The sequence below is a fragment of the Lytechinus pictus genome, chromosome 16, assembly GCF_037042905.1.
Source record: "Lytechinus pictus isolate F3 Inbred chromosome 16, Lp3.0, whole genome shotgun sequence".
In the NCBI taxonomy this organism is placed as follows: domain Eukaryota; kingdom Metazoa; phylum Echinodermata; class Echinoidea; order Temnopleuroida; family Toxopneustidae; genus Lytechinus; species Lytechinus pictus.
This window is the reverse complement of record NC_087260.1, coordinates 18,363,774-18,385,128: the sequence shown is the minus strand read 5'-3', so window position 1 is coordinate 18,385,128 and position 21,355 is coordinate 18,363,774. Positions and strand designations below refer to the sequence as shown.

The following is a 21,355-nucleotide window of genomic DNA, read 5'->3' as shown; positions in this document are numbered from 1 at the left end:
TTGATTTATTGGGTGTTAAACCAATAAACCAATGTAGGATTCAGCTAGCAAGAATGACAGTCACACATACATCTGCTATAACCCTAAAGTCCTCGGATCTGTCAATTCATTACTTTGAGTTACTGGTAGTGTCAGTGTTGGTTCGGACTAACATTGTTTTGGGGTTTTGGAAGTTATTAATATCAAGGTCATGGTATTGCAGTGGGAATCAATCAAATCATTGTGTTTGAAGGATCAATACCTTCTCTTTTGATAAAAATTTGGGATTTTCCTCAATTTCTTTTTGTTATTGGACGACTGGTTTCTTTCTACTTGGTGCTGAGCCATTAATGTTATTGATTTGAGATACCTTAATACCAAGAATTTTCATTGTCTTTGCTACTATTGATTGAAGAGTTTTATAAAAGTTAATTTTACATGGTACCGGTAATCAGTTTGTTGTGGTATCACTTATTTCCCCCTAGTAAGGTGACAAATCCTTGGTTTTTTTTTTTTTTTTTTTTTTTTTGGGGGGGGGGGGGGGGTCGGTGGGGGTGGGATGAAATGTTTTATTAACAAAATATTCTATCAATTGGCTTTATTTTGAAAATGGAGCCACGACATGATTTCAAATGGAGATCATTCCCATTGAATATAAAAAGTATGCATTTTTTAATATAAAAATATGAACGTTTTATTTTGAGCCATGTTTTTTAAATCGCTTGGTCATATATAAATGTGAGAACAACAGCTTTGGCAACTCTTTTATATACAAATTTGTGAAAGAAATAGGTGAAGAGAACAACGGTAGGCGTAGCTTAAATCAATGTTCCCCAGAGCTATCTGCCCTTTGGAAAAATTGGTGATGCCGAAAAAATGTCTCTGCTGGGAATCAAACCCGGGCCCCTGCTTGGAACGCTGGTGCCTTAACCACTAGACCACAGAGACAGGTTAGTGGCAAGGGCGACCCCGATGGGATTGACCGTCAGATAAACAGATTTTCGACACTATACCAATTATAATTTCCTTTGTCGGGTGTAGGTGGGTTTTGTTTTGTTCTCTTCATCCATTTCTTTCACAAATATTTAAAAGAGTTTCCAAAGCTGTTGTACATGTATAATTTCTCACAAACTTTCTCCCATACGTGTACTGTATAAGCAATAGCTTTGATCCAGCTGAGGCATGGCGGCTTGTCATTGTTCAAAACCCACCTACACCCGACAAAGGAAATTATAATTGGTAGTGTCGAAAATCTGTTTATCTGATGGTCAATAGGATCGGGGTTGCCCTTGCCACTAACCCGTCTCTGTGGTCTAGTGGTTAAGGCACCGGCGTTCCAAGCTGGGGGCCCGGGTTTGCTTCCCGGCAGACATTTTTTCGGCATCACCAATTTTTCCATAGGGCAGATAGCTCTGGGGATTGGGGAACCTTGATTTAAGCTACGCATATATATATATATATATATATATATAATATTTTAAATTGAGATACAAGGTTTTCTAACCCTACCAATGTATATTTCCATGTACCTGTCTAATAATGAACTTTGTTATACCCGATTTCCTTCCTTTCTTTTCAGGAATACATACTTGACTTTATACAAAATGTATTATAATTTCAAACCTGTTTTCTGAGTTTGGGTTTCTTTCACTATATTGTTCTATACATATTATGATAACAAACTAAATTTCCTCTTTTCAGCTAGGTTAATAGCAGGGTTTACCAGAGATCATGTGAACATTAGGCTGGAGCCCTGCTACAAATTGTATCTGTTTTGCAACTAACATTTTTAGTGGATTTTGATTTTGGTACTTAAAATTGTAAAGTTATCATTCTTATTAATTTCGAGACCATATGGTTAAATAGTACCATTGCTTATACTGCTGCTGCTATTACTACTACTACTACTACTACTACTACTACTACTACTACTACTACTACTACTACTACTACTGCTACTGCTACTGCTACTGCTACTGCTACTGCTACTGCTACTGCTACTGCTACTGCTACTGCTACTACTGCTACTACTGCTGCTACTGCTACTACTGCTACTACTACTGCTACTACTTCTGCTACTACTTCTGCTACTACTACTTCTGCTGCTACTACTACTACTTCTGCTACTACTTCTAATACTTCTGCTACTACTTCTGCTACTACTACTTCTACTACTACTTCTGTTACTACTACTACTTCTGCTACTACTTCTAATACTTCTGCTACTACTTCTGCTACTTCTACTTCTACTACTACTACTGATACTAATTCTACTTCTGCTACTACTTCTAATACTTCAAATTCTATGAATGATCATTATTATTCTTGTTAATTTGATATTGAACCTCGTGTCTTTCTCAGAGCTTCAGGATGTATGGACAACTACTTTCAAACTTTTACTTCTCCTGTGTGCTCCATGAATTTCATTGTTATCAACATTTAACACCATTCTCTTATCTTATTCTTGTTTTTCCTTTATAGGGAATAGATCTTGCAAATGTATTTGGTGACCTGAGCCTCGAGGGCGACGCTGGCCACCCGGGAGGTCCTCCCTCCCCAAGAGCCGATCAGCACGCCTGGGAGCGGGGACAGATCGACTACAGGGGCAACGACAGCTTCGACAACATCATGGGCCGAATCAGCGAGGTCATGAGTGACCCTGCCGTAGCAGCCGCAGTGGTTGATAGCAACAGTATTACGCCAGTCAATATGGGAAGCGCGGCTGCAGAAAACAACGCAACAAAAAGTTAAAGAGATCCTAAAATTGAACCTTTCATGTTAGGATTTTTTTTTATCATTTGAGCTAAATCTATAGTCGGTGCAATAACTAGTCACTGATTTTATGCTAGTTGCAGCATTCTTACTGACTAAGCTCTATTTGCTGCCTAGTCACTGATAGGAATAATCAATGGTTTAGTGATGTAGTCGCTGATTGAAATAGTGAGTCAAGACTATGAATTAGTGACAAGTCATATTGCTGCACCAATGAGTAGTCATATACTTGGTAACTAGTCATTGGTGAGTAACTAACTAGTCATTTCTGGTAATTGCAACATTGACTCATGACTGGCTATTGAATCGTCTCTGATTGCAATGGTGCTGATAAAGCCAACGACAACTTCGACAAGTGACCAGTCAGTGACTTGCAGCTCATTTATAACTAATTAAAATTGCAGAAATGACAAATTTCTATTGATATGTTGATAATTACAGAGGTGTCTTATAATCTAATGTCACTGAATCAAGCTCATGGTTATTATTTTTGCTGCCACTGTTAGGTCATAGTCTGCAAGCACAGACTCAGATTTGAATTTTTAAACAAATTATAACATGTCTGGGGTAAAAACTAGACTCCAAATTCTCTGCCTGTGTCAAAGAAGCAGCCACATAACATGAGAGAATGCAGTCTCACTACTTCAGACTCCCCTTTGTGCACTGCTATGCATTATGTGAAAGCCAAGGTCTGCATCTGGAGACCAGCTGAATAAATTTCAACTTTGATATTTTAGGTGTGGAGGAGCACCTTCATAATCCTCCATGCATTCATTGATGGGAAAACATCATTTCCACTGAAAAACATGTGCTTGCATAGCAACTTAGAAAAGCATGTCATCTTTAGATGTAAAAAATATAACCGTCTGATACAAGACAGCAGCAGTAATGTAGGCTTAGGATTGAGTCAAAAAGTTTAACCACCATCTGAACTGTTAAAAGCATTATAAACATAAAAATAACTATATTTCTATTGAGCACATATCCACTACACAGAATGCTTTAATAGGACGCCTGACAATTCAATATAATTTCAAAATCTGAACCAAAATATAGATAACGCGCTCAGTGCGCTATCTGACCTACTTTTCCTGAAGCTACGCGATTAGCGGAACACGCATTTGTACCTGCGGCCTTGCCTGTGTCCGAGAGATTGCACGATCTGTGTCAATGATCTGTGACGTCAATGATGGAATAGTGCTCTATTCCATCATTGACGTCGCGGAATAGTCATTTTTCTTCCGTGGGCGTTTCACTTTCAACATCATCGCAAAATAGTGAGAATATGTTTGATCACATGATGCTCTTATTTATGTAGGATATAATAAGTTATATCTGAATAAAAATGAGATTGTAATTTTTATGATAATAGAACTAGTCATTAGTACCAGTGATTAGTATCAGTCATTAGCAAAAAATAAATAACTGGTCATGTGATAGATTTCAGCCAATCATATGATTAGGATCCATGTCACCATTTTATGATAAATCACATGTTACTTCACCACACTTTACTTTTTACTTCTGCAAAGTTGAAGGGTTGCGTTCAGATGTGTCCTGATGCTAACGTTTGCATGACGATTCTGTTGAGAGTTATGTTATGAACTTGTCTTCCTCTTGATTTACATGTATTCCGAAGACAGCAACTTGAATGTCTGCTTGTTTTGTACAAATGAATGCATTTTACGAGCACAATTTTCTGAACCTTGTATTTTGGTGAACATATATTCTTGTTATTGCATGGAAAAAAAAGTAATCATGTATATTTTGATGTTAAAATGTTATCACTCTTATGTATATGCTGTTAAGAGTGAGGTTACAATTTGAACAGTGACTTAAAAAGTATATTTACTCAGCCATTGATACCCGTTGGCTTAAAAAAAGAGAAGAAAAATGTATGTAACTGTATCAGATATAAACGCCTTGTGCCATATTTGGAGAGTATATTTGATGGAAAAAGGAGATATCAGAGATTTCTGTGTATATTTATTTTGAAAAAAGGACAAATGAATATACTGATTATCATTTTGTGTGAGATTTTGTGAATTAGCTTCACATGGGGAAGCCATAAAACTATGAGCATTGTTCTCCTTTTTTTTTGCAAAAAAAAGAGAATAAGTGCATGTACATATAAATCATGATTTTGATAGTTTAGAACAACACACTGCACAATAAAATGTTTGTTGGAAAGAAATAGTACTCTGCTGTTACTTGCTGAAAAACTTCCGACCCCAAAGAAGAAGAAAAATTGTTATGCACTTGTGCTACATGTACATTGTTCTTAGTCTTTTCAAGAGCTGAATCATGAAAATTAGTACATGTAATTAGATCACTTGTGGAATTGTGTCTTGCTACTCTGCAGAGTTCAAAGGGGAAACTCTTGTAGAAAAGAATGAAAACAAAAATTCTGAGTATTAATGTTCTCATCATGTTCTGAAGACTATTTTCGTAAAATGGTTTACTGCAAGGACGGCCAAACCAGTGAAAAGAAAAATAGGGGGGGGGGATAAGGGTGATTAGCTCCTGAAACTTATGAAATAGCCATGGTAAATGAAAAGAGAGCAACAGTTGAATAATATTTCTGGCCATAGGCCATAGTGCATTCAAATCTATGAACACAATATATAAACTTCTAAGCAGCCCTCGCTAGAGGAATTTTAGCTTGTACACTGGCCAAGACTGCTAATAAGTTTGTGTCAAACATTAGGGTATAGTCTTATCCTTGCATTTTTGTGTTTAGTGCACATGACTTTCATCAGATCTGAGTTAACTTATCATTTTGGTGATTCCCAATTTTACAGCATACACCAATTCCTTGGTGCATGATCATCAACATTATTCAATCTTTTTGAGGCACTTTCTTCCTCAGTTCGATCTCATGACCAGAAGTGCGACCCATATCATAAAGAACCTACAATTGTGACTTTGCCAGAACAGCAACTACCACGATAACAGGGCTGAGCAGCTAATTATAATGGAGGTTTAGATAATAGTTACCATACTTGTAAGTCCTAAATGAAATATGGCCCCTGACATGTATTCTATAAGAAATAACTATTCCTTTATCTGAATGCAATGTTGGACATCTTCTTTGGGTATGAAAGTCTGTTTAACATCTTTGTCCCCCTCCAACAGCATTATTCACTTGTATTTTCTGGTATTTCAAATTTGTGTCAAGTTTCATTAAGCAAATTTTCAACAGTGTCTGTCCTATGCCTTTTAGCATGAATCTCTCCATAAAGGCACTATGTTCTGCATTCCCCATTATTTATTTATTTTTTTTTTTGTCTATGGTAAACTCTGAAGATTGGTGATGACATGCCAGTTTGCGGGATCGCTGCGCAAAATACGTGACTCCGACTCTTAAACCTTAGAGTCACTGAACAAGTTTCTTGCCTGGTTTCATGCAGCTCAAAGAAGAGAGTGGACATTGTAAATAAAAAAAAAGAACTTTAGATTTAAGATTTTGAGCCGTGGCGTACGAGATTCAGATGACTATGTATCAACCTGGTCCCTTTACACAGTGATCACCAAGTGTCCTGAGAGACCAAAATCAGTGACAAAAAATGACATTTTAAATATTTATTGAAATCCTTAACAGTCTCATGTGATTCCTAAGATATTGCTTTGTCAAGCTGTCAATATATGTACTCAATCACATACCGGTAGTTATTTTAACCCCTCCAAAATAGCCTTTAAATGGATTCAGCTCAAAATTTTAGACATCTGATCCGGTCTTCTTGGTATGGTTGTGAAAATGGAGACTATTCAAGCAAGACATGGGGAACGGAACGTTTCATCAATTTTTTGTGAGATTAGTTGTTTCGACTGGCTGAGAGGCACTGTTACTATGGTAATTGTCCTCCGATAAAACAGAAGTTGTGGAATCTGATAAGACCTTTCATGAAACATTCTCCTGATGTAAAAGAAAAGGTCATGGCTAAGAGGTTTGTAATATTATTGTGAGTCGTATTTTGTCTCTCTTCAAGGCGCGTTTCGATCAAGGACCCAGAGACCATCCCACAATAATTTCAAAGAAATGCTTTATTACCCCAAAATACATTTTTGAAAATAAAGGAACAAAGAAAATTATCCAATCATATTTATTTTTCTTGTTTTGTGATACATAGGACAAGTTATAGACGGTGTATAATCTTTTGTTACCATTCCCATGGTAATGTAATATTTATGTAATTAACTTATTGACTACTGAATTCTGTATTCCTCATAGGCTTTGTACAGACGGCATCTGGTGTCAGTAGACAGTGAGTTAAATAGAGTTTTACCAAGACTCTAGCATCTCTTTTTTCTCGATATACCAACTCAACTTTATCATGTGGTGATTTTCAAATTCAGTGCTCTTATTTTGATCTCATTTTCAGGTGTGTGTGTTAATGACAAATGTATACAATTTTGATTTTTTTTTTTATAAATATGAATATAAGATGGCTGAGGGGTGTTGTGTGTAAGTTATGGAAGTACTTTTTTCTGTTTCTCTCTCTCAGGGCAGATATTGGGGTATGAAAATGTCAGAGATCGAGAGGAAAGCTATTTTTTTTTTGTTTTCTATACCCATAAAGGGTACCAATATTGTCGTCACAAATAATTTTTTTTTTCTGAAGTGACATAAAAAAAAGCAAATGTTCTGTAATGCGTGCTAATACAGGTATGTTAAAAAATAAGAAAATACTAGTCTCTATTGAAACAAAAATACTTTTCTGTTAAAAGAAAAAGAAATGTTCTTCAGGAATGCCATTAGAATACAATAATGTGCACCGCAAATGTAGCTGTCTATCAGAGGCAAATAATTTAATCTGCATGAGAGAAGAACATATTGCATGATATAAAAAATGAGGTATTTTTCATTTGTTTTGAAGGAAAAATGATTTTACATGGCAGTTTCAAATCTTGAATCAAACAGATTTACATTGGATGAGTTTATTAAAAAAAAAATTTTTTTAAATCAGCAAGCAGAGGCTTAACAAAATATTTGATAGAAAATGATATCAAGGGCGATAAATAAAATTTGTTGTGATCACTGTAAATACCCATAATTCAGTTCATCGGAAATCCTTTTCATTTTCAGAACTTCTTTCAAAGTTTTGTTATGAGAAATATCTATCCCAATGTATCAAATACAAAATTATTCAAGATAGTATCAAGAATTATGTAAGATGTTGACAAAATATTGAAGATTCAATTGAGCATTGACAGTGCTACATTATTGTTGGCATTTTAACCAAAGTGGTAGTATAATACTGTTATGCTGCATATTCAGAATTTACATTATGTTAATTAGGGTGCATGAATATATATTTTTTTTAATTAGAATCAGTTTTATCCTGAAAATTATACAAAAATGTATTAAAAACATTTTGTTAGAAAAAAATGGATCAAAGGTGTATTAGATTCTTTTTAATGCTACACCACCAAACAATTTCCCCTCGCTGTATCATACAAGGCCAATGCCTATAAATATGTCTTACAAATTCAGTTTTTGTAGATTTTTATTTTATTGGTATTGTATAAGTTACATGTGAAAATTGTTGGTAACTATTATCAAATAACACCATTCTGATGTTTGTGAATGCATAGTAGGAATTATGAGAAATAATCTGGACAAACAAAATTTATATTCTCGTTATTAGACGCCAAGCTCCTTGCAGTGACATAGCCGAATTGGTTAGCCAATGAATAATTATGTTCTTATTTGTTCTGTAGACAAATCAACACAACAAACTATTTGTTTATGCACTCCCACCCCTCTCCGATGTACATGTATGCATTAATATTCAATTGTGACAATATTTTGCCAAATATTAAAAGTAAAAGAATTTGAACAATGGAAAAAAATTGTGATCAATTATCAAACTGTATTGTTTTTACATTGTATGTTTGTACTTGTTTAACTGCATCGTTTAATTGGCAGCCTAAAAATAGATATGATTGCAATAAATGTTCATAGAACAGGGACAGAATTATTAACGTCAGTATTCGTGGTGGCTTGTAGAAATATGTATCCCCTTGGTAGTGTGGCAAAGCCTACAGTGCATTATATATGTTCGACTTAGTAGGTCGATCTTATTTAATTTGTGGAATAAATAGTGAAAAAGGGGAAAATTCTTCATTTTGATAAGAGAACTAAACACTACATAAAAGGCATGCTAGTTCCAAACCAGCACAGAGCTGGTATTACAGTCGTTACAGCTTGTATATTTGTGCTAAACAAGTTAAAACAGTAATGTGCGTTGGTTTCACAATGACGCACTACTTTATTTGATGGTGAAAAGCATCTAAAGCCCAAACATACATTCAATTTGGATAGATTTATCAAACTGAAACATTGCTGAATGTACTTAAGTAGGAAATATATTTCCAGTTGCTACTTTTTGTTTTATTCTTTATATTTAACATCTAAGTAGTATTTGATGCTATATTTTATATTCCATGTATGTATACCGTCCTTCATGTAGACTATTGTAGTATTTCTCTTTTTTTTTCTTTTTTAAACATTTATCAGTATGCTTTGTTTTATTCTGTTGACTTCATGTATTTTCATGTAATGAGAGTGAGAAAGTCATTAAATGGTACATGTAATCAAATGATATCATTTTAAGATTTTTAAATACGTATTGAAAGAAAACATTCATTTTGTTTCCATTAAGTGACTCCAACAACCACCAAAAATCAAACTTTTCCTTCATTTCCACTCGTTTATTGTTTTCTGGATACTTTGAAGAAGTATTTTTCCTTGTAAATTCTTTTTTTATGCAAAGAGGAATCATGGTTACGAATTGCAGAGACTTCAATTTGTTATTTTCCCGATCATTAAAACATAGACATTTTTTTGTTCTGTTCCATTCAGTAGTACTAGAACAGAATACTGTAGATGTGTAAGATCTTGTACAGATTTAAAACTGAAAGGCTATGTATACATTATATATGAAACCACTCTTTTGTTTACTCTTGGAGAGTTACTATAAAATGATTATGTGTCTTTATCGAATCATTAAAACGGCAAGGTATATGATATGCTATGCTTTGAAGTTTTTATGTGATGAAAAATGCTTGTATTGTTCTTTTTATGACCTTATTGATTGGAAACTTTGATTACAGAGACTAATAATATTTGAATTTGTATAAATAGTGTGTGTGTGTTTTAGATAAAGGGAAGTCGGTAAATTGCCAACTCGTCCAATCACCACTCGGTCTACCTTCATTTAGTCTAATAATAATAATATTCCGCATTTATATAGCGCTTAAAGGTATTTGCTAACATTGATTTGACTTTTTAAAAATCTGAGCTGCGAGGTCCCACTTGTCACCTGCACCTGTGATATGTTACAGAAATGAAGCCCAGAAAAAAATCGCGTCCAAAAATCATTAAGTGCTTCAAAAAAGTGAAATATAAAGTGACTGGAAATAACCATCTTAATTTCATCCATACACTTATATGTTCTATTATTATCGGCACGATAGAAATTACACAAAACCATCAATTCTAACGTATATCGAAAGGATTTCTTTCAATTTTTTTTTTTTAGAGTTTTTAGGTTGACAGAAAGGCATTCATGTACATATTTCATCTCTCCTTTGATATTTTTTAAATTACATGTCTACAACGTTAGCATATGCCTTTAACACAACGGAACGACGTCTCTCATCGCTTTACAGATGCCATTCCATCTATCAACATTTGGTCTAACAACCATTTGGTCCAATCATCCCTTCGTCTAATCACCAGTTCGTCTTTGACCATTTTGTCTCATAACCAGTTGGTCTTATATCTATCATATTTTCATTCATTTCACCCAAATAGCACTAAGTCCAATTAGACCAAATGGTGTATGTGGACTAAATGGCTATTGGACCAAATGGTTATTAGACGAAATGGTGAATGGACGAAATGGCAATAAGACCATGTGGATAGTGGACGAACCGATGGTAGACCAAATGATAGCAGATGAGTTGGGAATTGCACGAATTGGCATATTAGACCAATCGCAAATAAATCTTTCAGTATCATATATCATACTAAAGTAATCATGCTCATCCTGTCGCAGCAAATGGTGTATGGACTAAATGGCTATTGGACCAAATGGTTATTAGACGAAATGGCAATTAGACCATGTGGATAGTGGACGAACTGATTGTAGACCAAATGATAGCAGACGAGTTGGGAATTGGACGAATTGGCATTAGACCAATCAGAAATATAACTTTTACATTATCGTAACTTATCTCAGTATTTCCAGAATCTCAGTAATGTCAGTCGTACTTTCAATACCTCAGTAATTTCAGTATCTCGGTAACTTCAGTATTCTCACTCCTAGTTTTTCCAATACTTGGCGACCATGCAATTCTGTAGCTACGTTTAACAACGACATAGTGACAGGCAATGAGGGCAAAATGTTATATTTCTATAACTGTAACTAAAGTAATCATGCTCATTCTGTCGCAGCAGGTTCCACTTGAAATTGGGCAGAATTTTGTGCAGAAACCTCTCTCTGCCAAGCCTATATCGTGGCTATTAATGGAGCATATGAAGCACGATACGGCTCGATAATCAGACTGGATGAGCGTGTCAGCTAGTATAATTTGAGCTTGATTTTAAAACAGTTAAAGTCGTAATCTTTTAAGCACCGGCAATGGTAATTGTCACTTCTATTTATATCCAAACAGTAAAGAATAATTAAAGATATATATCTAACATAATCATACAGTTGAAAAACATCGTTATTTCTCGGCAAGTAGTGCTTAATTAAATTTTAAAGAAAACCCCTACGTAATCGATTACAAACGATTACTGAATTGCGCTATACAATGATATACATGGATTAAACAATATTCTACGCTCATCACCATTCCGAAACCATGCTGAACATTTAATAAAACTTTAATTTTTGTACAATACGTTTTTTTTCAAATATAGTTGCTTTTTACACTGACATGGGTACATATTAAAGTTTTAATTATGTAAACTAATTTTGGCAGGAGGAATAATATGCTATTTTTCTGCATGCATGCAGTTGAATAGTCCATTCCCTTTCTGTTCTAGGTTGTAGGATCTGGGATGAGCCAATTATCTTAACTGAAAATTTTTAATAGTTTTATTTCAGTTCATTCTTGAGGAAAACAAATTGGTACGAAAATTATGATGAAAATAATATGTGAGAATAGTATTACGACTTGATCCCGCACTAAAAACGTACTTTGATGAATAATGCAAACAATTAGGAAGTTTCACCACTGACGAATATTGGTCAACCATACTCACTACACACACTGATAAAAAAGCAGCGTGACGCGCAATTATACGGAGAGTGTGTGGGGGATGGGTGTGTGGGTGTGATCGCCAGGCCGACGAGATGGGGCCAAAGATCGTCAGCAGCTAGCCAAGGGCCTCGACCTCGAACTCATCTCGGTTAGTAGGTTGCAGCTGCAGCAAAGACCCGGTTTATCATTGGTGCATGGTGTGATGGCCCGGGTGGCGAATTTTTTTCCGCACTCGGCATAGCAAATACTCCATGTGCGCATGTGCGTGGACTTAATTGCTCGCCGGTCTCTGCCATAGAAAATGTACGCATACGTACACTCTGAATGTACTACTTCAACACGATGGCTCAATAGTCTTCAAGCGCAGACTCTGATTGAACAGTTCGACAAAATTGTGTCGGGAGGAGCTGAGCGCTATGAGGCGCCGATTGTACCAATATAATATAGAACAATTATTTGTTATTTAATCATTATTTATTAAATAATAACTATTATTTATATATAATTTACATTTTATTTGTAAATAATTACTATCATATAAAATAACATTTCTAATTATTTATATATAATTCCAAGTAATACTTTCCATTCCATTATTTATAAATAATGATTATTTGTTTTTCATTATTTATAAATAATGATTATTTGATTTTCATTATTTATAAATAATGATTATTTGTTTTTCATTATTTATAAATAATGATTATTTGTTTTTCATTATTTATAAATAATTTTTATTTGTTTTTCATTATTTATAAATAATGATTATTTGTTTTTTATTATTTATAAATAATGATTATTTGTTTTTCATTATTTATAAATAATGATTATTTGTTTTTCATTATTTATAAATAATTTTTATTTGTTTTTCATTATTCATAAATAATGATTATTTGTTTTTCATTATTTATAAATAATTTTTATTTGTTTTTCATTATTTATAAATAATTTTTATTTGTTTTTCATTATTTATGAATAATGATTATTTGTTTTTCATTATTTATAAATAATGATTATTTGTTTTCATTATTTATAAATAAATTTTTATTTGTTTTTCATTATTTATGAATAATGATTATTTGTTTTTCATTATTTATAAATAATGATTATTTGTTTTCATTATTTATAAATAATGATTATTTGTCTTTTATTATTTATAAATAATGATTTTCGTTTTTCATTATTTATAAATAATGACACTACACACTTCATTATTTATAAACAATTGCAATTCATTTTTCCATTATTTATAAATAAGTTTTCTATTATTTATAAATAATAATTATTTATTAACAATGCCAGTGCACATTTCTTTATTTATAAATAATTTGTTGAGTTTCCCATTATTTATAAATAATGATTATTTGTTAAATAATGAAAACGTCTACTTCATTATTTATAAATAATTTTTTCGAGTGCACCATTATTTTCATTATTTATAAATAATCATTATTTAATGTTCGAGTTTTCCATTATTTATAAATAAAGATTATTTGTTAAATAATGAAATATCTACTTCATTGTTAATAAATAATAATTTTGTTTCAATATCCAATTATTTGTAAAAAATCATTATTTATAAACAATTTTTACAGTTTGCCATCATATACAACATGTAATGTACCCTTGGGTTGTTCCTACGATCAGAGAGAAAAGGTGAAATACACGCGCGCCTACGGGGATTGTGAACTGTAGGAAAAATCGTATAAAATTACACTTTTTGATATTTCTACGAAGACGAAGTTATATAGAAAATGAAGAATATTACAATCAGACCATATCCCTAGAAAATTGCTTCAAGAAATGCCATTATGAAGAGGAAACGGACAAAAATTTGTGAAGAAAAATCACGAAAAAGGATATCGCATCATGAATATTCATATCATGGGCGGTCCCACATTTGCATGTTATAGCGAGTTTTCCATTATTTAATAAGTAATGGTTATTTGTATATAAATAATGATTATTTGTATATAATGGCAAACTGTAAAAATTGTTTATAAATTATGATTATTTACAAATAATGGGACATTGAAACAAAATTATTATTTATAGATAATGAAGTAGATATTTCATTATTTAACAAATAATCTTTATTTATAAATAATGGAAAACAAATAATCATTATTTATAAATAATGAAAAACAAATAATCATTATTTATAAATAATGAAAAACAAATAAAAATTATTTATAAATAATGAAAAACAAATAATCATTATTTATAAATAATGAAAAACAAATAATCATTATTTATAAATAATGAAAAACAAATAATCATTATTTATAAATAATGAAAAACAAATAATCATTATTTATAAATAATAAAAAACAAATAATCATTATTTATAAATTATTATTTATAAATAATAAAAAACAAATAATCATTATTTATAAATAATGAAAAACAAATAAAAATTATTTATAAATAACGAAAAACAAATAATCATTATTTATAAATAATGAAAAACAAATAAAAATTATTTATAAATAATGAAAAACAAATAATCATTATTTATAAATAATGAAAAACAAATAAAAATTATTTATAAATAACGAAAAACAAATAATCATTATTTATAAATAATGAAAAACAAATAAAAATTATTTATAAATAATGAAAAACAAATAATCATTATTTATGAATAATGAAAAACAAATAAAAATTATTTATAAATAATGAAAAACAAATAATGGAGTATTTGCTATGCCGAGTGCGGAAAAAAAATTCGCGCCCGGGTGGCCACTTCCATTGACGAGTGGACACCATGCGCGACCACTAGCGTACCTACGGGGGGGGGGGTGGCAGCCTGCCCCCCCCCCTGACGAGCCACAACCCATGCAAAGGACGTATCCCTGCCCCCCTGACGAGCTTGAAATACCTTTTTTTGCCCCCTGACGAGCTTGAAGACCTTTATTGCCCCCCCTGACGAGTTTGTCAATTTTTTTGGCGGACGGTTTTGCCCCCCTGTGGAAAATCCTAGGTACGCCACTGTGCGCGATCATGCGGTCTCGAAAAGCACCATAAACAAGTATTTTATATTCTGAAAATGCGCCCTTAACAAGTACTGGCGTGTGAAACCCTACCCTTAACAAGTATTGGAAGCAAAACGATACCATCGGCACGTATTCTCTGAATTGAACACCTAAACAAGTACAGCGATATTTTAATTGTTATATTTCACGCACTTCGGTCGTCGGTTTTACCTTTACCTAGTACATCATTGGGTTTAGTACTGCCCCACCTCCCACACCTCGCGCAAATCGTACTCTAATCACGTAATGTTGACAATTGGGGCAAAAAGTACATCATTTATCATGTTTATAAAACATTTAAGTCTTTTTTTATACCCTCGCAAATTTGACCCTAAACACGTAATTTTCCTTGCAAAATATAATCTTTTTTCATTATTTTAGTGTTTTTTTTTACTCCTTTATTATGTTACTTACGTAACGTGCTCTATATCTTGAAAAATAATCCTTTTTACGTGGTTTTTGTTTTTGGTCGCGCATGGTATCCAAACGTCAATGCAAGTGCCCCCCCCCCCCCCGGAGTGATTGTTATCCAGAATATCTCAGAAATAGGGAAAGGAATTTTAAGGATCATGAAGTATAGGTACTGTAAAATATAAACATCTATCTCCATGACGGTAAAATCAATTTCCAAAATACTAACACAGACAGACTGCACTTTTTTTTAGATCACTCTCCAACCTTAAAAATCATTTACATCTTAAAGGAATGGTCCAGGCTGGAGATATTTATCTCTTAATAAATAGAGTAAAATTCACAAAGCAAACTGCTGAAAATTTAATCAAAATCGGATAAAAAATAACAAAGTTATTGAATTTTAAAGATTTGCATTATTCCAGTGAAACAGTTCTAGGCATGTCTTTATGAATATTCATTAGGTGGGCTGATGATGTCAAATCCCCACTTGTTCTTTTGTATTTTATCATATATTTAATTATATGAAATTAGGTTTATTCAAAAATTTTCTACCAAGAACTAAAACAATTGGATTGACAACACATTAAGTGCATTAGTTATTTATTGCCACAACTTATTTCATCATAATGGAGACACATCATTTACACATGTATGAAAAAAATTATGATTTCATGTAATAACATAAGAAAAGGGAAAGTGGGGATGTGACATCATCAACCCACCTAATGAATATTCATGACGATGTGTTTTCACAAAATATTGGAAAACTTTAAAATTCAAAAACTTTGTTATTTGTTACCCGATTTTGATGAAATTTGCAGCATTTTGCTCTGTGAATTTTACTCTATTTATTTAGATATAAATATTTTCAAAATTTCGACTTCTATTACAAGTATTTCTCCTTTCTTTTTCCTTTCTACAGCTAATTTCTTTGAAAAGGTCAACGTAAAACGTCTTATCTTGTATTTTTTTGTTTTAAAATAAAATTACTTCTCCTGATAAACTCAAATCAAATATATATAACAATATTAGTCTCATAAGCTAATTATACAATCACTGAAACAAGTATTATCACAATATAAAATGATTATGATAATGAAGATCATGTTACTTATCTCTAATACAAATGTCATATTGAAATTTATTAGAATCTGAAACGATAAGAGAGAGAGAGAGAAAAAAAACAAAGATAAAAATAACGATGGAGTGCGTCCACGATCCCCTAATTATTTTAGAATCGATTACTTTTCTCCTAACAATACCCATTCTCTGAAAAAGGGAAAATTTAGGAAACATGAATATCAGTATTCTTACTATTATGAAAATCATAGATTTAAAAATTGTTTTTCTAAATTTTATGTAATCAAAATATTTTATAGTAAATCTATAATTCGGATGTGAAATGATTTGTCTTTTGATATATATAAAATGTACAATAAAATAAATTTTCAATTTTCTAAGAAAATGACATTTGATTGATATTTTACCGTTCGCAATGTAGGAATGCGGCGCGCACATGACGTCACAAATAAAATAATTACAGTTCTAATAACTCTTTAATTCTTTGATTGATTTTTCTCAAACCTTGGCTTCGGCAATATTTTTCAATACTTTACTGTTATTTTTACAATAAACTTTTTGTCAGGGTGAACTTCCCCATTTATTATTTTAGAATCGATCACTTTTCTCCTAACAATAATTTAGTCCCATTCTCTGAAAAAGGGATAATTTAGGAAACATAAATATCCCGGATAAATATCAGTATTCTTACTATTTAAAAAAAATTATTGTACTCAGTATTTTTTTAATTCTATGTTATTAAAAACTTTTAATAGTAAATCTCTGATATTTTATTCACGAGGTTAAAACAAGATTTTTTAATATATATATTAAAGTATTCGACACTACACGGGAGTAAAAGTAATGTACTCTACGTATGTAATTTGGACGAGGAAACATTACATTTGATTTCCTCTATACACAGGTGTAGGCCAACTCTCTAGCCTATCCCTCCATGACTGGAATTTTGTTCAACAAGTATGCCTCCACGCAAAGACTAGCACATACAGCCTTCAGTACACAAGGCATGAGTAGGCTGCACATTCAGACCCTTATCTCGAGTGAAGGGTTTGCCCAGCACACTAACGTACACTGCAGGAACTACATCGAATTTCTCGCCAAGCCACCAAAACTTTCAACGTCTTGCTAGTTTGATTTTACTCTATTTATTCAAGCCAACATTATTCTGGGGTGGACTTGACCTTTAAAGTACAGATATGAAACCTTTTCACATGTTTAAGATACTCCAAGCTGACAATAGTAAAATTTGGTCACATAAAGTAAAACCGAAAAAAACAATAACAAAGTCATCAAGTTTTCATTTGAATGTCAAATTTTCGTGTTTTCATCAGAATGGCTAAAAATTTAGAGGAAAATCGAACAAGTTTTTTTTTTCATTTATAGGTTTGACATTATTTCGGTGGAACATTTCTATGCATGTCCTCATGAATATGAAATGAGCTGCCCGAAGATAAAATATCCCAACTTATTCTTCTGTATTTTTTATATGAAATTATTTTGCATCAAAATTGTCCTTAAAAATGAACACAAATTGTCTACAATTTAACGTTTTACTGTGTAATATAATCATGTTTGTAACTTATGTTATGAGAAGGTGTGTGTGTGCATTTGAGTTTTGTCAGACGTGTATCAATCAGATATGATTATTTATGTGTGGGACCGATCTTTAACGTCACCATCCGAAAGACGTGACCAGGGCTCGAACCTCTGCATCAATTTGTATTTTCTCCACATAGCTTGGATTACAGGCGCATGCCACAACGCCCAGTTATAAGAAGGCAAACGAATCATACACTTAAAAAAATAGTCATGATAATAATCATATGGCTTAAATGGTCATTTGACTGAAAAGCCGTAAAAAATACACACACGTTTGAAAATATGAAATAATTTTGTTTTTATTGTGATAACGTGCGAAAAATGGGAACATGACACCATCAGCCCACCAATTACATGCTCTCGACGGTTCGAAGATAAAGGGTCTCTCAAAATATTGCTAAAATTATCACATTTTGATGAAATTCTAAGCGTTTTGGTCGGTGTTTCATTTTTTCATTATTATTTTTTGCTGTTTATATTGGGATATGATTATTTTCAGCCCGGAGTAACATTACAAGACTCTAATGATTTAGTACAAGTCAATGATTTTTTGTAATTCTGATCAGTTCTAGTTCCCTACCTCATCACGTGATGATGAGCTTTTGCCACGGGATCGATCAAATTTATTCAGAATTGATTACTATTCTCTTTAAAATTAATCATAATTCCCTGAAAAAGGGATAATTATGTAAAAACAATGAATATTAATATTTTAAATATAAGAAAATCATTTTTAAATATATTTTTTCCTTTAATCGTCTCTGATTAAAACTTTTAAGAATAAATCTGTGCTAAAATTTGATTCACGAGTTAAAAATAAATAATTTATAAATTTATACATAAAATGCTTAAACAACTATCTATGAAATATCATTCGCGTATGTGTCCCATTTTGAACGAAAAATATTATATTTTGTTCTTCAGAACACAGATACAGTAAATCACTGACTACTGGTTCGTGCTTAGCCTCCAACTGAAATAAACATTCCACCAAAAAAAAAGTTATTTAAAGAGAATGAAGATTCTAACAAGTATAACACTGAAATTTTTTATCAAAACCGGGTGTAAATAAGAAAGTTATGCCCCCCCCCCCCTGCCGCTGCACCTGCATAGAGCAGCACAAGAACATGAAAAACACACAAAAAACAACAACAAAAGAAAAGGGATACAAACACGAAGGATATTAGAACAACAAGGAAAAGAAATAAAGAATCATAATAAGAGCAAGACTTCAACACTAAGAAAGAAAAGAAAATAAGTTGAATACGCATGAAATGGTGAATTACAGAAAAAAAATGGTGAACTCGTGAATTCTTCAGAAACACATGGAGATTTTTCATTTAGAATCGTCTACTACTATTATCTTCGCAATTTAGTACGAGTTTGTTGATTACAACATTTCAAAATATACATTCATTTCTCTGTTTTCGCTGATATTTTATTAATAAAATTATTTTTAATTGCCACAAAAAATTTGTTCACCATAATTATTAGAACTTTATACTCACTAGGTTTTAAAAATGTTTCATGTATATATATTTTATAATGTGTTATATCCGTATGAATGATCGAAGTACAAAATTAACTTCTTAACGAAATTTTAACAGAGGACATAACGATATCTCCTCTAAGTTGGTGCCGCAAGTAAAATTGATGACGTCCTGTTGAATAATATTTCCAGATATTAGCAGAAAATATCATATTATTGACTGCCACATTGACATTCCGAAAAATCACACTATATTCCATTACATTCTTATGAATAATAGTGATGGTAATAATGTACACACATTAAAGTGAGAACAGTTCTTCAACTTGAAACTTATCATAAAGTCCTTATCTGTACGAGTGTCAACAACAAAACGTAAAAAATCACCTAATGAAAAACAAATACATAGCTAGAATTGAAGCTACTAAATTTATTTTCTTTAAAATGTCCATTACATCGGCCTTCTCCCTCAGTTGTTACATATCCTAACAACCAAGCCTCGGCCCTAACCAGAGGCGTCGATCCTGGGGGGGGGGGGGGCGATCGCCCGACCAATGAAAATATTGGGGGCAAACATATCGTTTTGCCCCCCAATAATTATGCATGTGCAAAAATAAAAATAAGATTGTAATGTTACACAGAAATCAGCAAGCTTGATTAAAATTCACAACTCGTTCTTTATTCAAAATCGTGCTCAAAATGTCCGCTTTTTCAGATTGGAATTTAAAAAAATTTCAGCTCACGCTTCGCGCTCGCATCATTTCGGTAGCAAAACCCATACTTTTCATGATTAAATAGGTGAATAGAATGTCCCGTTTTCAGTTTTAAACCTCAAAAGAACTCCCGCTTCGATTTGCAATAATCTTTTGTTGGATATATATCTTGTTCTTTATCAAAACTCCATTAAACTCAAAATTTTCAGATCGAAATATCAAAATTATCAGCTCGCGCTTCGCGCTCGCATTTATTGTCGTTTTAGGTACCCATCTTAATCATTGGAGTCCAAAAATTTAGAATATCAAGCTTTCAGGTCAGAATATAAAGAAATTTCAGCTCGCTCTCGGCACTGGCATTATCTGTGTAGTGAGATATATGTATCCTCCTCACGAGTTACTATAAGCAGGTACCTTTTCCGCTTTTCAGGTCAGTAGACTGCAAAATTTCAGCTCGCGCTTCGCGCTCGCATTAATTCGTTGGTGAGATATGTGTCTCTTTCTCATGAGTCATATATAAATGTGTATATGTATACATATATAATATATATAGTGTGGGTTTGTTTGTTTTGTGTGATCAAGCGCCTTTGGAACAATGATGCGTGATTTTGCCCCCCCCCCCCAATCTGAAAAATTGATCGACGCCCCTGGCCCTAACCCCTCCCTACTAATACCCCCCTGGATTCGCCCGAATTTCTTTACATATATGGTGGTGTGACCTTAATTCGCGAGTTACCAAATGTTTTCATGATTATGAAATTACCTATGGTCTCGATTTAATGAAGTTGTTAAAATGGCAATATTTTGTACCAAGAAGGGATTGTTTTTTATCATTACTGATGTATAAATGTAATCATGGATTTGCTCCCACCAGAATGTGCAATAACATTGAAACAGAAGTTTGATGGAAATGGTTTTAGCACGAAACCTGCTGATTCTCTGAATGTGATCTTGCCCCTCAAAACAATGTTTCAATCATGGTTTTAAGTACGCGGGAG

General features: G+C 32.6%; 1 protein-coding gene across 4 annotated transcripts in view; it reads left to right on the top strand.

Moving 5' to 3' along the window:
* LOC129279417 (glycogenin-1-like) overlaps window positions 1–7,671 on the top strand; it is a 29,494-nt gene extending 21,823 nt beyond the window's left edge. For 2 of the 4 annotated variants that reach the window (XM_064111663.1, XM_064111661.1), the window contains one exon: window positions 2,461–7,671. In XM_064111663.1, the coding sequence (XP_063967733.1) occupies window positions 2,461–2,730 (270 nt within the window). In that variant the 3' untranslated portion in view covers window positions 2,731–7,671. The remainder of the gene's footprint in view (window positions 1–2,460) is intronic. The other 2 variants (XM_064111664.1, XM_064111662.1) reach the window with 1 other exon arrangement.
* Window positions 7,672–21,355: the final 13,684 nt, after the last annotated feature.